This window comes from Myxine glutinosa, chromosome 3 (genome assembly GCF_964187855.1).
Source record: "Myxine glutinosa chromosome 3, kmMyxGlut1.1, whole genome shotgun sequence".
In the NCBI taxonomy this organism is placed as follows: Eukaryota; Metazoa; Chordata; class Myxini; order Myxiniformes; family Myxinidae; genus Myxine; species Myxine glutinosa.
The window spans coordinates 43,573,638-43,591,424 of record NC_136263.1 but is presented as its reverse complement, the minus strand read 5'-3'; the positions used below and the strand labels follow the sequence as shown (position 1 = coordinate 43,591,424).

The following is a 17,787-nucleotide window of genomic DNA, read 5'->3' as shown; positions in this document are numbered from 1 at the left end:
TTTCAGGACGAGACTCAAACAATTTGCCAAATTCAGAGCTAAAGTACTGTTGAGACTGATGACTGACTGACTGTCAGACATACCAAGCGAGCCGATTGCTTAACCGCACTTTGCGCTACGGGCACGGGTAATTATGACAAGTCGGATAACTCAAGTGCCCGTTTTCATGTCACCCCAACACATCATACAAGTCCAGGTGCAATGCGTTACCATGACGTTCATGTGGGCTGATGTCAGAGCTCGCCGAACGAAGCAAAATGAATCGAATGACCGATCCCAGAATAAATGACATCTCAAATTGAAATCCTCGTGGTTTTCCCTCTTTCCAAAATTTACAAATGTTGATCGTCTTTGCAAAATGACATTCACATGAAGGGAAACTGAACAAACCTGAAGCGTAAAAAAATAATATAAATCGGTTTACAAGTTTCCTTTCATGGCCTCCAAACACCAACCCTCTGCAATTGGAAGAGCGCTCAATCTCATTTTCAAAACGAGGTTTTAACTGCGAGATCATTACAGACGCTTCAAAAACACAACACACATTCGCACCCTCATGCATGATTTACAGAGTTATTGCAATAATAAAAAAGGACCAACAACATGAAAGCACCAATGCGTTTCCTTATAATTGTGTAGTGATAGTTATTGCATCATTATTATTAGTTTACAAAGCATACAGCCGCAAAGCATGAAATACACGAGGGCAACATCGGGCACAGCGGCTCACTCGAATTGCCTTTCAAGCACAGGATTGATGTCCATGAAAAATGTCCCTAGTGCACATAGGATACTGGTTTCCTGCATGATGAACCGGGAGCATGCTCTAATGTACAATGAACTCTGAGCTCTAATGAACTGAGCTCTAGCTCTAATTCCCCCCCCCCCCCCTTCCCATGCCTCCTCCCCACAAGCCCTCTTCCTCCCACAGATCTCCAGATGTCCCTGCTCTGAAATGTTGTACTTGTGTGCTTCCCTCTCTCTCCCCATCTTGTCTCCCGCTCCCTTTATCTTATGTTTTATGTGTTAGTTTATCTTTTTATGATTAATGTTACCTCTTACACGAACCTCGATCTTGTATACAAAAAAAAAAAAACTCTTAAACTAATATCCTAATATCCTTGGTCCATATGAAATTCATGTACAAAGCTTTCCATGAACCTTAAATAATGTAGAAAAATAAAACAGCCTTCTCCTTTTCTCCTTTTCTCCTCACATCCTCACCACTGCATCATCATCGGTTTTTTCTTCATTCACCTGAAAGCTCTCACTACCGCTCCCCTAACTTCCCCCCTTTTTACCATCATCTAATGATAAGACGGTGAGGATGAGGAGATGCTCATGGAAGTCGAGATCTTTCCAGTCTCTCTTGTGTGACGTAACGCAGGAGGTTAACAATAGCAGCTGGAGTTACACCAGGTGTTCGGCTTGCGGCCGCTATCTGTGGATAATAAAAGGGGGAAAAAGGGCTGGAGTGACAAGTCTTTGGAGTAGTGCAGACATGAATCAAACCTTGACCCAGTGAGCTCATGCCAACTCAACCTCGTGCCAAAGCACAAAATCAGCAGAAAACGACGATTGAATCTCGAAGAATAATCTCCACATCCAATGTAAACCCACCGTGGTAGGCCTCGTGGTGGCGAGCCTCTCCCGAACCTCAGCGGACAGTGATATGGGCAGAGAGGTATAGTCCAGGTCAAGGGGCAAGGGCAGGTTGGCCTCATTTCTCACCGCCTTCATTGCCTCCTGCTCCATCTCCATGGGGAAAGCGTACACACCTAGTAACGCAAATTAATGGTTTAACACAACGAATAAGCTGTATGACGAGCCAATCAGTATTACACATGACAAAACGCTGACATTTGAAGACCCAGTTTATCACAGGGCATCATGGGCTATCTATCTACAAGTTTCCATCCTGATATCTCATACGACTCATATATACTCAATATCATACTCAGAAGTGTTATGATTTATGGGAGCGAGACATGGGTAATGAACGTAGAGCAGCAACGAAGGCTGGAAAGGGTGGAAATGCGAATGGTTCGACGGATGTGCGGAGTATCATTGAGAGAGAGGAAGACAAATGATGAATTGCGAAAGATGATGGGAATAGAGCCTGTGATTGATGCTGTGAAGAGGAACAGGTTGAGATGGTTTGGTCATGTGTTGAGGAAGGATGAAAGTGACTGGTTGAGAAGAGTGATGGAAATGAATGTAGAAGGAAGTAGAGGACGGGGAAGACCGAGAAAGACTTGGCTGAAGATGGTGGAAGAAGAAATGCGGGCAAGGGGGTTAACAAGGGGAGATGCAGAAAATAGGGCAAAATGGAGAAGATTGTCATGGGGACTGCAAGGCTAACCCCCCCCCCCCCCCTCTAGCAGGGAAGATGGCCTTAAAATGCCTGTTGTTGTGTTGTTGTAACCTCATACGACTCATAAACTCCCTTTCACTCCTATTGTTCCCTTATCACATCCTCCTTTCCCATTTCTCCCCCACCTCCCGATTCCAATACCCTTTTCCTTGAATGTCTTATCCTCATCCTATCTCACCCTTTTGTCAATTGAACTTCACCCTTTCCCTTTCAGTATTCTGCAGAACTCCAACAGCCACGGCAACGAATAATGCATACCGATGCTGACTGCATTAGGACTTCCAGATGTAATCATATGGGTGAAGGTGATTCAATGATTACATACTCTCAATCTTCAGGCGCTTAGCAATTTCGACCAATTCAGCATATTTTGTAAGGGCTTCTGGGTAAAGAGCTGCCAACATCTCCATGGTTACTCCCGGGTACTGTAGAATGTCCAATGCACTGCAATGGAAGAGAAGCCAGAAAGATTAAAAACCAAAAGCAATGAGGTCAACTTTCTTGGAAAAGCTTCGTACATATACCAACCTGAGAACGTTGGTGCGTTGAAGACTGATCTGAATGTCAGGAAGAGCACTTGCCCAGCGGGGTGATGAGCCGCGGATGGAACACAGAGCAAGTTTGCCATCATTCATAGCCCTGGCTGTTTCCTGTACCTTGCGCCAGCGAGATTCCTCCACACAGCCTAGTTCCCATCCTACAGCACAACCCAATACCGTACATGGTTGCCATGTCTTTCACACCAAATCAATTGCGTGTCATCTTCAAATAAAAGCTTCCATGCATAATTAACACATAGTCACACAATGCCATTAACCCTGAAACACATTCTTAATAATTACTAACCTTTGGCAGTGAGACGAAGGGCCGCAAGGTGAGGCGGAACTCAGCACGAGAGGTGAACATGCGGTAAGGCTCATCTGAAGATATCCCAGAGAGCATATCACTCACCATGACACCAAGAAAGGCTTCGTCACGACCAAGCTCCATCATAGGCTTTCCCAGGCTCAAGAAGCCTGCATTTATCCCTGCCAGCAGGCCCTGGCATAAAGGTATAATAGAGGGTAAGGAATGCAAAAATACAAAAGTATTAAAAAAAAAAAGCATAAATGAGCAAGCATTCTGAGTATTGCGCTGCAATACATGTCCCCTACCGGCAGTCTGTTGTCTGGAAAACTGTTGGGGGAAATTACCAAAGTTCAAAGTGCCATAACTTTGTCAAAAATGATCGCAACGTCGTGAAGTTCGAACTTGATCTGTAACTTATCGTGAGGAAACCAGGTACCAAGTTTGAAATCATTAGCATTAAGAGTTTAGAAAAAAAGTCCGGAAAACTGTTCTTTGCGTGACGGACTGACGGACTGACAGATGGAGGGATGGAGTGCAAACCTATAGTCCCCTCCGGTGTACACCGGTAGGGGACTAAAAAGAGAGAGGGAGAAAGATATGGGGCATTGGAAAACAGAGAAAGGGCAGCTCAAACTTTTGTTTTAACATCCATTCTGCCATAATCTGTCCACCTCAATCTTCCCAAACCTGTCCAGCTGCCTCCTCGTCGCCTGTGGTCCCATTGATCTGTCCAGCTAGGAACAGCCTTTGAAGACGGCGACTCTCGAGTGACGGACTCAACTCCCGAGGATCCAAGCAGTCGTACTGCACTGCGTAACCTGCAGGAGCGACCATGGCACACCACCATCAGCACTGAGATCATGAGCTCTAATTGGCACTCTTTGGTCTACATTTAACGATCACAATCAATTACCAGGACGGAGCATCTGGCAGCGTTCAAGACCAGGCATGATCCTCAACATAATTTCTTGCAAGTCTGCAGGGAGTGACACAGAGAGACCCTGGGGGTACACCATCTCAGATGAGAAACCTTCTGGTTCCAGCCACACGCGATGCTCCCGTCCAGGGAAGCGAATGACTTTGGCTTCAATGTAGGGGCAGTATCTTTGGATCGGGGAGCAATGGCAAAGAATGAGTTGAATAAGAATTCCCATGAAGGACAGGTTCAGCACTAATGTAGTAAGTTAGCAACAGACTTGAAATGAAACACAAGGCAAGTATCAAAAACAGAGCTACTAATAATAGTCATTCATTAATTTTAATGTTAAGTACTTCTTTTTTTACGGACATAAATGAATACTAATTTCACTCTGCATGTGTTGCACATCACGTGCAGTGAATTCCACGTCCTTGCACCTCGTACTTATTGTTAAAAAAAAATGCTTCTGTACAACAACAACAACATGCATTTTAAGGCCATTTTCCCTGCTAGAGCGGGGGTTAGCCTTGCGGTCCCCATGACAATCTTCTCCATTTTGCCCTATTTTCTGCATCTCTCCTTGTTAACCCCCTTGCCCGCATTTCTTCTTCCACCATCTTTAGCCAAGTCTTTCTCGGTCTTCCCCGTCCTCTACTTCCTTCTACATTAATTTCCATCACTCTTCTCAACCAGTCACTTTCATCCTTCCTCAACACATGACCAAACCATCTCAACCTGTTCCTCTTCACAGCATCAATCACAGGCTCTATTCCCATCATCTTTCGCAATTCATCATTTGTCTTCCTCTCTCTCAACGATACTCCGCACATCCATCGAACCATTCACATTTCCACCCTTTCCAGCCTTCGTTGCTGCTCTACGTTCATTACCCATGTCTCGCTCCCATAAATCATAAGCTTCTGTACACCGAACAAAAATCGAATCGGCTTATTCTTGTCATCTAACCAACTCATCCACCTAGTTTTGTCATAATCCGTCCACAACTTGAGATACCGTGTTATATATCGTTTTTGGCCCTATCTCCCAATAATGAAGAATCACTTAAGAAATGTTCAGATCCGGATCTTCACCAAAATCTAGTCAATTCGTCCTTGTCAGACACCCAACATGTCCACCAAGTTTTGGCGGCATCCGTCCACATCTTTTTGAGATATCCTGCTTACAAACAAACAAACAGGGGTGAAAACGTAACCTCCATCCACCTGCAATGGCAGAGGTAACGAGATAACGTGCAAGACTTAAGACTCTTGAGCGAAGACAAGCACAAAGACAAAAGCAATACAACATGACCAGGTAAGTACGTTGAAAAAGACATGGGGATGGATTCACAATACAATTAATAGGACAAGGAACAAATGGCAAGTTAGACAAGACAGATCTGGATTACATTTTCTTTAAACTCTGTTGGTGGATTTTGTGAACATTTTGCTGCATCCACATGAATGCAACAAGACAAGAGCTCGTATGTCTTTATTGAAGATCACTATTCCACATCTATGTTATGAGATGCCATTATTTAAATTCCTGAAGCAAAACGGTGCAAAAATTATATATTTATTAACAGACATACCAGCAAATGATTACCCATAATACATATAATTTCACAATCAATGAGATCTTCTACTTCGAATGTTCAAAGGAAGTTTACCGAGCTTTTGGTATGATTGTCAAGTATTTTAGGTCAGGTCAGTCTTTTGGGACCGCCACTGGTAACATGGTACCCAGTGCTACCTGCCGCATGGTCGGGTTGTCGGCGACTAAACTGACACCCCTCCCTGGCTTTGCTAGTGGGGAGGGTGACTGACACCTTGCCAGGATCAAAACAACATCTGAAAAAAGGAGGATGAGCTGCTGTAGAGAGCCAACTGGGCCATCCAGTAAGGAGATGGTCTCTCCTAAAAATCACCCATCCGGTTTGGACCGGTTCAAGTCATACCAAATACTTTAAAAATGGTACGTGCTGCTTCCTTGCTTGGAAAGGATAGACCACGGACAATCCCTATCGGTTAGCATCCATTGAAAACCACCGTTTAGAGGCCATTTTTCCCCGCAAAGCGGGGGTTGGCCTTTTCGGGGACCGTGGTAGTTGTTGTTTTTTGGTCCCCTTTTTGAAACAATGTTTTACGGCCGGATGCCCTTCCTGACGCCAACCCTTTTTGCCGCCTTCAACGACAAACAGGGAATTACCAGTGAACTGGTACTCAATTTGGCGACCTCGGAAGGATGACAGGCTGAGTCAACCCCCCTGGCATTAATTCGGCGATCGACCGAGATTCTAACCCAGGATCCTAGGAGATCCTAAGCCGGCACCCTAGCCACTAGCCCAACACCATTGGGAGGAGGAAATTCCCCACTGAGTGCAGTGAGAAAAGTGGTGTCATTGTTATGACGTCGCTGGTACCCAGAGTATCCAGGGACGAGATGTTAGTGACACCACTTCCCCCAAGCTCAGTGGCTGTGTTAAGTGTTTGTCTCGTCCGTATGTCCGTGTGTGCGTGTGTGTGTGTGTGTGCGTGTGTGTCAGCTCTATTCCAAGCCTTAACCCAAGTAGTTAAAAAAAAAAAAAGTGATATTCTTATCATTGCGAGCTCCTGCGTCACTCTGAAAAGGACAATACCATGTCGGGTATAAACCCACCTTGGACCCTGTACATTTCCCACTACATGCGCCGAGAGTGACAGGTTATCACGTACGACACGTTCCGATTCCGAAGTTGTGTTGGTTAGATAGCAGTGGATTTGGTCTGCAGGCTGAATGGGACAGACAAAGTTCCGCAGATAAAGTATCAAAAAAAAAAAAACTTTACACATTTGTTTATATACTTTGCACAACAAAGAGCCTGAAGGTCAGTAATTTAAGGTCGTTAGGTTCAAGCTCCGTGTGATGAATATAAAGCTTGTAGTCTTTAATACTCATGGAGGAGCTTGTACAAGTGTAGTAAATCACTTTTAAAACTTCATTATTAAGGAAGTCTGCTGTATTCCACAAATTATAAGGCGATCGCGAGACATTACTGTCATGTATTACACACGTAAATGAGATCAGCCTCGTGGGCTAAATACTCAAAACGGGAGCGTCAACGAGGTCATTACGAACCTTGATATAAACTGTCATTCATAAAAGAGAACGGAGTTGGTGGGTCATCTGGAGGGACCAGTTTCAGCACAGAGAAGTCCACAGAGTTCTTAGAAATTCTGGGAGGCGTCCCTTTTTTTTTTTTTTTTGTATACAAGATCGAGGCTCGTGAAAGAGCTAACATTAATCACACAAAAAGACAAACCGACACACAAAACACAAAAAACAAGGGGAGCGGCAGACAAGATGGGGAGAGAGGGGGAAGGACACAAAAGAGAGGGGGAAGTGGGGGAAGGACACAAACACAACATTTGAGAGCAGGGACATCGGGAGGACTTGGGGGGAGGTGGGAGAGGATTAAAACATATGAACACTGCAAGGACTCTGGGGTGAATTACCGGGGGTAGAAAAGATCAAGGTTTTCGATGGGGGAAGATAAGAGATGGTGGTGAACAGCTGTTTTAAAGACCTGGAGGGAGGAGTGGGATTGAAGGGAGTGGGGGAGTTTGTTCCAGAGGCGGGAGAAAAGGGGAATGAAAGAGTGAAGGTGAGCAGAGAGCCTAGACTTTGGCAGTTTAACCAGAAGAGGGTTGCAGGCAGATCTTGTGCGACCTGAAGGAATATTGGGGGGACAGAGCACAGAGAGAGCTGGGGGAGCAAGGCCAGAGAGGAGTCGGTAGAAGACAGAAAGACCACCAACCTGCCTGCGGTGAGTGAGTGAAAGGCCCTCGGCGTTGACTACATCGCAGGAGATTCCAATGATTCTGAAAGCTTTGGCCTCAACAGCGTGAAGCCGAGCAAGGTGTGAGGCAGGAGCACCAGCCCAGAGGGGGGAACAGTATTCCATTGAGCTGCGGATGAAAGCCTTGTATGTGGTGAGGAGCTCAGGTGTGCCAAGGAAGGACTTCGCACGACGGAGGATGCCCAGTCGGCGACTGGCTTTGGAGGCCAGCTTGGAAATGTGGTTTTCCCAAGAAAGATCATGGCAGATAGTGAGACCCAAAAGCTTGAGCGACAGAACTTCTTGGAGAGGATTGTTGAGAAAGTAGATGGGAGGGTTGTCCAGTCGGTCCTTTCGGAGAGACATTGTAAGAGTGTGAGATTTGTCAGGATTGAAAGACATGTTCCACTTGTTTGACCAGTCTGTGATTTTGTCCAGGTCTACAGAGAGTGAGGAGGCTGCAGACTGCCGATCTGAGGGATGAGGAATGGAGCGACAGAGAGTAGAGTCGTCAGCAAAGAGATAGAGAGGATTTTCAAGAGAGTCAGAGAGATCATTGATGAAGACCAGAAAAAGCACAGGGCCCAGAACACTACCTTGGGGAACTCCAGCCTGAACAGGAAGAGGAGATGAGAGAAACCCATTCAGGGCCACACGTTGACTACGACCAGAGAGGAAGTCCGCCAGCCATGCGTGGAGATTTCCATGGATACCAAAGGAGGAGAGTTTGGAGAGCAGAGCAGGGTGCCAGACCGTATCAAAGGCACGTGAAATGTCAATGGAGACAGCTCTAATTTCCTGTTTGGCTTTGAGGACCTCCATCCATTGTTGAGAAAGCAGAAGCAGCATGTCCAGAGTAGAGTGACCAGGTCTGAAACCAAATTGATGATCAGAGATCAAGCCATTGGAGAAGAGGAAAGATTTCATATCTGAAGCAATGATGGATTCCATGACTTTGCTGATAATTGGGAGAAGGCTGATTGGTCTGTAGTTGCTGGGATCTGTTTTTGCACCTTTTTTGTGCAAAGCGGTGATGTTGGCTGATTTCCAAGCAGATGGCAGATGACCTTGAGCAAAAGAGAGGGTGAAGAGAACAGAAAGAGGGAGTGAAAGAGCAGAAGAACATGATTTTAGGACCCGTGGGCTGATGCCGTCAGGACCAGTTGCAGAATCAGAGTCGAGGGTTGACAGAAACTTTTCCACCTTGTCAGGAGGAAAGGACACAGAGTCCAGGAGCAGCTGGGTACGACTGGGTACGGTGGGTACAGAGAGGGATGGGTTTGGGACACAAGATTTAGAGGCAAACACAGAGTTGAGGCATTCAGCTTTTTCACATGCGGAGTAAGCCGTTAAGCCATTTGAGGTGAGGGAGGGGATGGAGGGGGAACAAACACAAGAAACAGATTTGACCAGACGCCACCAGGATTTGGAAGAGGGAGACAGATAAGAGAGTTCGGTCTTGAGAATGGTGAGATATTGTTTCCTGGCTCTCCTGAGGGTGGACACACACTTGTTTCGGGCTTTGTGAAAGGAAATGAGATTTCCTTCCGTTGGATTTGCTTTCCAGGAGACGAAAGCAAGTTGTTTCAGGGCAACAGCCTCACCACAAGATTCCGTGTACCATGGACGGGAGGAAGGGTATGACAACTGAAGACGAGATGGTATAAATCTGTGCATGAGAGAGAGCAATTTACTTTGAAAGAATTCCCAGGATGAGTTGATGTCAGAGGCGGTAGAGATGGGAGACCAGTCCAGATGATTGATGGCTGCTTGAAGACCGTGCCAGTTGGCCTGAGTGAAATGCCAGACTCGTCGACGCTGAGGAGGCTCTCTGAGAATGGTCAGAGAGATGTCCACTTTGACAAGCACATGATCAGATGAGCCGATTGGAGCAGAAGAAGAGCAGCAGACATTTTCAGGGAAGTTTGTCATAACCAAATCCAGAAGAGAAGATGCTCCGTTGACTGAGATCCGGGTCGGGAAATTGACAGATTGTGTCAGTCCCAGTGAGTCGCAGAAGTCCTTTGCTGAAAAGCCATGGCTGGTGAGAGAGGTACCCACACCCAGCCAACTGGCATGGTGACAATTGAAATCACCACATATGAGGAAGAGAGAGTTGGGATGGGTAGATAGAAGTTGGTCCATATTATCAGACAGTGAGATGTAGATGGAGTCATCGCTGATTGGTGGACGGTACAACACACATATGAACAAAAGGTGGGAGCGAAGGGGAAGCCATAGCCAAAGGTATTCCTGGGGGTGAGGTGGAGAGAGGGCAGTGGAGGGCGAGTGAGGAAGAGAGTTTTTTATAAAGATAGCAACCCCACCTCCAGGACGAGGCTCAGGTCTATCATACCAGAGGAGGGAGTAACCTGGGAGAGATACCAAGGCATCAGAGACATCATGAAGGAGGAAAGTTTCTGTTAAGCAGATCACATCTGGTTTGTCAGAAGCAACCTGTATGGAGAGGTCAGTCAAGTTTGAGTGAAGGCCCCGGATGTTTGAGGTCCATACCGTTAATGAAGAGGAAGGGGGAGGGGGAGCATCGGGTCCAGAACAGGGGGGGGGAGGGGTAGGGTAAGATGTGGAAGAGGAGGAAGAGGTAGGGAGAGCTGTTGAAGGTGTGTCAGAGATTTCAGAATAGCTTGGAGAAAGGGAAGAATGGGGCGGACAAAAGGTTTGATGGAGATTGGGTGAGGCACAGTGAGGTGTTATTTGAGGAGGGGCAAGAGCAAAGCAGAAGGTTTGGGGAGATGAAGGTGAAAGTTGGAAGGAGGAAGAAGCAGGGAGGATGCTTTGAGGAGGAGGGGTGAGAGGGGAGTCTAGGAGGGGAGGAGCGAGGGAGAGTCTCGGAGGGGAGGGGTGTGGGGGGAGTTTAGGAGGGAGGGGAGGGAAGGGGCAAGGGGGGAGATTTGAAAGGGATGGGTGATGGGGAGGATTTGGAGGGGAGGGGTGAGATTGGATTTTGAAAAGTGTACGATTCATGGGAAACGAACATTCATGGGAAATGAACCCCAACAAAAAGGACAAGGAGAGTAAAGAAAAGCAAAGCTGTTTGACTAACTAGAGAGGGAATAAAACATTGTAAGGAAAAACTACGAGCATCACCTGTGTCTCTCTCACGACCCTCGAGTGATGCTTCTAACGTCACGTGATCCAGTACCTGTTTTAAGGCGTTTCCGAGTGAAACCATGTGCAGCGAGAGAGTGCGAGAGAAGAGGGGTCACCAAGTCGTCCACCCGACCTCCGCTCTTCGCCAATCAGGAGCTCCCCCCTGAGGAAGGTCCCAGCCGTGAGGACAACAGTTTTTGCTTCCACCTGGTACCCAGACTCTGCAGGGATAAAAAGAGAGCAGGAGAGCAAGGGCTTTAGAGGAAGGGAAGGGTTAAGTGTTGGTTTTGTAACAATTTCACTGCTTTCACGATGTAAAACGGAGAGACGAAGAATCAAAGAAAATGATGATATCACATGGTGAAGACGCAACATGATTGTCTCTTGCATGTGTCACGTTATCATGCAAGTGTCATGTCATGTGTTTTGCTTTTGCTGATGTCATGTTATATTCAGTGAAGAGGATGTGGTGGGCAGTGCTGGCAGCATTATTAGTGCTTGTTGCAAATTGCCCTCGGGAAATCCAAGAGTCCTCCACGTAGCGGAGACTTGCACCCACGTGCAGGCCAGATCAAGGTATGAACATTTCCACAAAGAGCAAACTGCTTCACAGTACCCAATAGGACTCCCTTCACTGCCGACACTCCAGGAAACGAAGGGTCTGGGGGTCCGATGATCAGATCGTCCACCGCACCTTCCCTCAACCACAAATTGGGAGTGCCACGTAATTCTGCCTGGTACAACTACAAGTGAGGTAAAAAAGAGAGAGACACAGAGACAGAGACAGAGACAGAGAGAGAGAGAGAGAGAGAGAGAGAGAGGGAGAGAGAGAGAGAGAGAGAGAGAGAACATAAAATGATGCGGAGCTAATTTTAACATTCCGGCGAGAATGTTCCAAATCGATGCTTTCGGTCATAACTCGTCCATAACTTGTTGATGTATCATACAATATACCGTTTTTAGTGCAGTCTCTCAATTGTGACGAATCACTTAAGGAATTAAATATATATATAGTATCCGGGTTCGGATCTTCACCAAAATCGAATCATTTCGTCCTTGTCGAACAACTAACATGTCCACAAAGTTTCATCTGAATCTGTCCACAACTTTTTGAGATATCCTGCTCACAGACAGACAGGGGTGAAAACATAACCTATGGTGGCGGAGGTAACAATGAAGAGCTTCTGACGAAGGATCACATTACAAATACCTGTATGAACTGCCGGTAGAGCTCACGGTCCACCTGAGCACGAAGTCCCCAAACGGCAGGGCCTTTTCTCCGGTTCAGAACACGGAAGTTTATGCCCGCACGATCCGCGGCCCGGCCGCACAGACCGCCAAGGGCATCGATCTCCCTGACCAGATAACCTTTACCCACACGACCCCATGAAGGATTGCAGGACATCTCACCTGCTATACACACACACACACACACACACACACACACACACACACACACACACACACACACACACACACACACACACACACACACACACACACACACACACACACACACACACACCTTGAATTCTTGATCATGAAGGGAAACAACACGACGACCCTTTGGTCCAGATTTCGCATCACAATGGGCCATCTACTTATTACATACGCACGGGCAGTGGGTCGGCGTGTACGGTTGTTGTGTTGGTGGCGGTGGATTCCCTGCATATTCGCATGTTATAAATATATTTCGATCCTCACCAATGGTGCTGAGTTTGTGGGTGAGAAGCAAAGTGCGCAGACCCATCCTGGCGGCCGCAGCAGCCGCCTCTGTTCCTGCGTGTCCACCACCCACAACGAGCACATCGAACCCGCTGGGTTCTCCTGCCAGTCCCCGTTTCGGAGCACAGAGTCGCCCAGTCGTGGCAACAAGACAACCTGCCGCACCGCAGCAACCACATCACCTTGACCAGAGCATGCAACCACCACCAGGGTTGCGTGAAACTGAAAGTGACAGCAAATACGTCAGATTACAAAATTAATACAACACTTCGAGTATTCTGGAACATTTTAGTTACCGTATTGTTATTTATTTATTTCATGAACCAATTCATTTAAAAGTATAAATTATTATTTGTAGCCTTCATCGCCTCAACACCGACCTTCGCGCTACTTTGCTTTAAAATAAATTTGCTCCCATGTCAAAGTCATTATACACATAACATTCACTAAAAGCTGAAATTCACTTTATTCGCAAGCATGAAATTTTAGAAGCGTCTCGGAATTTTACGTGGGAGTGTATAATCACCGGAAGGAACCAAAAAGGACCGGAAGACACATAAGGGGCCCGGGAAGATACTGAAAGGGATCGAAAGCCACTCAGACGATCCAACGAAACATTTTCCTGACGAACATGAATTGTCACATTAGGTACTCTGTGTTATACAGAATTACACGAGAGCTGCATTATCCATAAAGTTAGTCATATTTTTAGATCTGTGTTATAGTCCCTGGCGGTGTGATCCGCAGCAGTAGCAGAGTTATTATGCACCCGAAATTGTGCTGCTATTCTGGGCGCGAATCATTACCGAATTTGAAAGCTATGAGTAATTTACCTCACGAGCAAGTTGCCCATGCCCGCACAGAATTCCAAACGGGGTAGGGATGAAGGCGGAAAATGGCGTCGTCTATCATGGAGCCGCTAGTTGGAGCAACAATTCACACTTATTGCCACATCTGACTCAATTTAAATGCTCCAATGGCGGCAAGATGCTCCACTTTAAACTGTTTGTTTGCTATATGTAGGATTGTAGCTTTTTGATGCCTAGGGTCAGTAATAAAAATTTATATTGGTGTCAATGTTGGTGATCAAAGTAAATTGCAAATCAAAGGGAGGTGCAAAGCACCCCCCCCCCCCCCCCCCCCTTTATATAAGGGATCGGTTCTCTGCATGCACCTTTTACATGGGGACTGAAGATGCGTTTCTCAGCTTCTACTGGACGAAATTGGCTGCAAATTTCATAAGTAAATGCTTTGTACGTTTAGGTAATATGTTTCAAATTTCAGCAACGTCCGTTTATGTATTCTTGTTATATTTAGAAAACCCTCGAAATGACGTTGGTGTCCGTCCATCCGTCCAAAATGTGTTGGCGCTCATATCTCAAGGACTATACATTGAAACTTGGAATATACATCGGCCAGTAGGTCTAGTTAATGGCTTTCAAAACAAATTCCACCTAAGTGCTCTCGATTTTGCTTTAAAATTAAATATATATATATATTGCTGCGGTTTTTGAGATTGTACATATGACTTCAATAAATGCTAAAGGTTTGCCCCTCATAGTTAGTTCCACAAGCAACACGTAGGCCCACTTGTAGTATTAGTTATGTCATAGTATGTGTAAGTATAGGCCATTTCCCCTATTAATATCTGCGTTGTGTAAAGACATGAGATGAGGTCCCGTTCATTTTGCATTCACCCTCCAATTCCACTTCGATGGGCAGAATCCATCCTGCGCCCCATTTGGCTGCCCGCTCAGTTTGTTAAGCATTGGCTGTCCACCAGTCGAGTAACACGAGGTCGGCCTAAAAAGGGGGGGCCGGCATTGAGGTCGGGGCGGAGTCGAGGCAGAGTGTCAGAGGCAATGACGGTAAGAGCCACCAGCCAATCAGGGCTCTAGCGGCATGGCGTGAGAGGGCGTGGTGAGGCGCGTCTGGGAAGTTCGAGAAGGTTCGTGGGGCGTGCCTATATAAGTCGCTGCACAAAGCCCTTGAACAGGACTCGCAGAGAGAGGACTTGTTGGGAGAGGACTTTTACAGCAAGCGCATATCGAAAGGACTGGACTTGAGGGGGCGAGCGCATTGTGAGCACTTGTTGGAGCGCATCTAAAAGGACTTGTGGAGAGAACTCACCTTCACTCCTTCATTCCTCTTTTCTCCCGCCTCTGGAACAAACTCCCTCACTCTCTTCAATCCCACTCCACCCTCCAGGTCTTTAAAACGGCTGTTCACCACCATCTCTTATCTTCCACAATCCAAAACCTTGATCTTTTCTACCCCCGCTAATTTCACCCCAAATCCACTTTTTTGAGGTGACTTTTGTCTTCTTTCCTGGAAGTCCTTGGTGTCCTTGCGTTTTATACCTATCCTGCATCCCCCCAGGCCTTCTCCCTCCCACACATCTCCCGATGTCCCTACTCTCAAATGTTGTGTTTGTGTGCCTCCTCCCCTTCTCTCCCCATCTTGTCGACCGCTCCCCTTTTTATATACTTTGTTTGCTTGTTTGTTTGATTTGTTTGTTTGATAAATGTTAGCTCTTCCACAAGCCTCGACTCTGTATACAAAAAAAAAAAAAAAAAAACTTCTTTGCGATAGCACTTTGAGGATTTGAGGACTCGCTCACTTTGAGGCTTTGAACTGTAACTCGCCATATTACGTACATGCCAGAGGGGAAGAAGAAGAGGCGTTGGCGGTACGCCGCTGTTTATACACAAACCCACCATATCCGCGCATGCGCAGCAGCCTGGTTGGCAAAGGCGCAGTGTTTTTGTTTTGCACAATGGCGTCGCTCGACACACATGTGATCGTTTCGGAGTATTTTAATAGTCTTGACACTGTTGCAAAATCTCGGTACAAATCGAAGTTGAGTTATAGGAATGGTGAGGATATTCTTCCGGATCCATTTGCATTGAAAGGATGGCAAAACAATCCATCTTGCTGGCCAGATTTGAACTACGGCGACGTGTACACGTACTTGATCGACACACCGGGTATATACACAAGGGAGTCACTGAAGCCATTCAGGTCACTAGAGGCATACAATTTTTTTTTAAGTGGTCATGTGAAGCCACTGTGGTATCATGCGATCGGGAATGATGTACCATTCTGCTTTATCAAAGGCAAAGTCATACCATCACAGCGTCTCAACAACAAACCTCATGAGGCCTGGGTGTGTGTGGGGAAGAAGGTAGCTTCTGTCTACTGTGCACATTGTACATGTATGGCTGGGTGAGTGATAAATATTGCTTTTTGAAGTTTGTCAATTACATACATTGTGCAATATTTTTGTGTTTTGATTAAACAAAGAATGATGTTATTGTGTGCCCACTCCAGGTTGGTAGAAGTTTGCAGCCAAGTCGCTGCAGTGCTTTTCAAAATAGAAGCCGCAGTGAGGCTGGGATTAACACAGTCGTCTTGCACAAGTGAAGCATGTCAGTGGAACAAGACATTCAGAGAAAAGGTACCTGTCCAATATTTTAAAACATTCGTGTTTCAGAGATTATTTTATATTGTTGTATTTTGATCACAGTTTGTTTGACCCTCGTACTATTTGTTTGTACATATTTTTTCAGTTGAACCCCAAGTTTGTGGTCAACTGCAAGGATTTGCTCAAACGTAACCGCCAGAAAGAAGTCAAAACTGTTGTATGCCAGCCCAGACAAACACTCCCTGATTTGGATATGCTAAAAGATCCTAAAGCTGTCTGTCCAAATGCAGCATTTTTAGCCTCATTCCAAAACTGGACGCTGAAGAGACAGACTCCGCTACTGAAGAGGAAGACGAGATGTATCTACCTGAGCCCCTAACCTCACTGTACAGGGAGGAGTATTCCTCTTGGTCACAGTCTGATCTCCAGGCAGAGTGTGACCAGCTATATTGCAGGTTGACCTCAATAACCTGTGACCAGATTGCACAACTGGAGAAAGTTACCAGGGGTCAGGCTGTGTGTGTCCTCTCTGGTCGGAGCAGAGGAGGGGTCGCATTACTGCGAGTATTGCACATGAAGTTTTCACAAGGAAGTCAACGACTGCACCTGGTCTGCCTGTGAAAAGAATCATGGGCTATGATTCGAGAAATCTAGAGAAAGTGCCTGCTATAAAATGGGGATTAGCCAAAAGCGAGGGACGCTTATGTCTGCACAAAGTCAGGGGCTCAGCACAAGAACATTAGTTACCGACTCTGTGGGCTGCTTCTGGATAAGGACCGGCCATATATTGGAGCGTCTGCGGATGGGATTGTGACATGTGATTGCTGCCAACCAAGGGTGCTTGAAATAAAATGCCCTGACAAACACAGAGATGTCTCTACGCTTGAGGCCGCAATAAATGATCAACAGTTCTGTCTGGATGTTGATGGCACTCTCAAAGAGTCCCATCCTTATTACACACAGGTGCAACTCCAGATGTTAGTCAATGAATTGCAAGTTGCAGATTTGTGCGTTTTCACAAGCAAGTCATTACATGTTGTGGAAAATATTCCTTTCAATGCACTGTATGTGAATTCTGTTGTGGAAAAATGCCAATCATTCTTTTTGTGTGAACTGCTTCCTGAATGTCTAACATGGAGCTTGGAAGAGAAGGAAGATTAGAACGAGGCAATTCAAAGCACAGAGGAACAGCTGTATTGCATTTGATTATTGTGCATGTACATGTTTACCAGTTTTGTATTTATTAAAGTTCCGTTTGTCGATCTCAAGTTTGTCATATGAGCTTCCGTGCAATAACAAAGCAACATATTTTGTTCAATATAAAATATTTTTTTATTTAAAAAAATACCAAAAAGGTTCACTGATAGGCAAGTGAATACAAGGTCATGCAACAAAGCAAACAGTCTGTCACTGAAATTAAAAACATACCATTCATAGATGAATACAATTTTGTACAAACATGAGAAGAGGCTGAATAATCTTGTTCTGTGACCAGTCAACAAATAACAGCGTGATATCTGACTAATCTGGGCATCTATCTGACTAATCTGGGGTGCAAATTGGTTATC

General features: G+C 45.8%; 1 protein-coding gene across 1 annotated transcript; it reads right to left on the bottom strand.

The window, feature by feature from the left end:
- Positions 1-604: 604 nt before the first annotated feature.
- Positions 605-17,167, bottom strand: LOC137417239 (5-taurinomethyluridine-[tRNA] synthase subunit MTO1, mitochondrial). Its single transcript, XM_078773561.1, is given in 16 exon segments — positions 605-1,441; positions 1,621-1,778; positions 2,700-2,818; positions 2,903-3,108; positions 3,221-3,415; positions 3,911-4,041; positions 4,137-4,327; positions 6,801-6,920; positions 7,265-7,370; positions 11,123-11,151; positions 11,153-11,291; positions 11,687-11,804; positions 12,281-12,480; positions 12,775-12,951; positions 16,587-16,689; positions 16,967-17,167. Coding segments are annotated over 16 exon segments (2,295 nt in total). The 3' UTR covers positions 605-1,339.
- Positions 17,168-17,787: the final 620 nt, after the last annotated feature.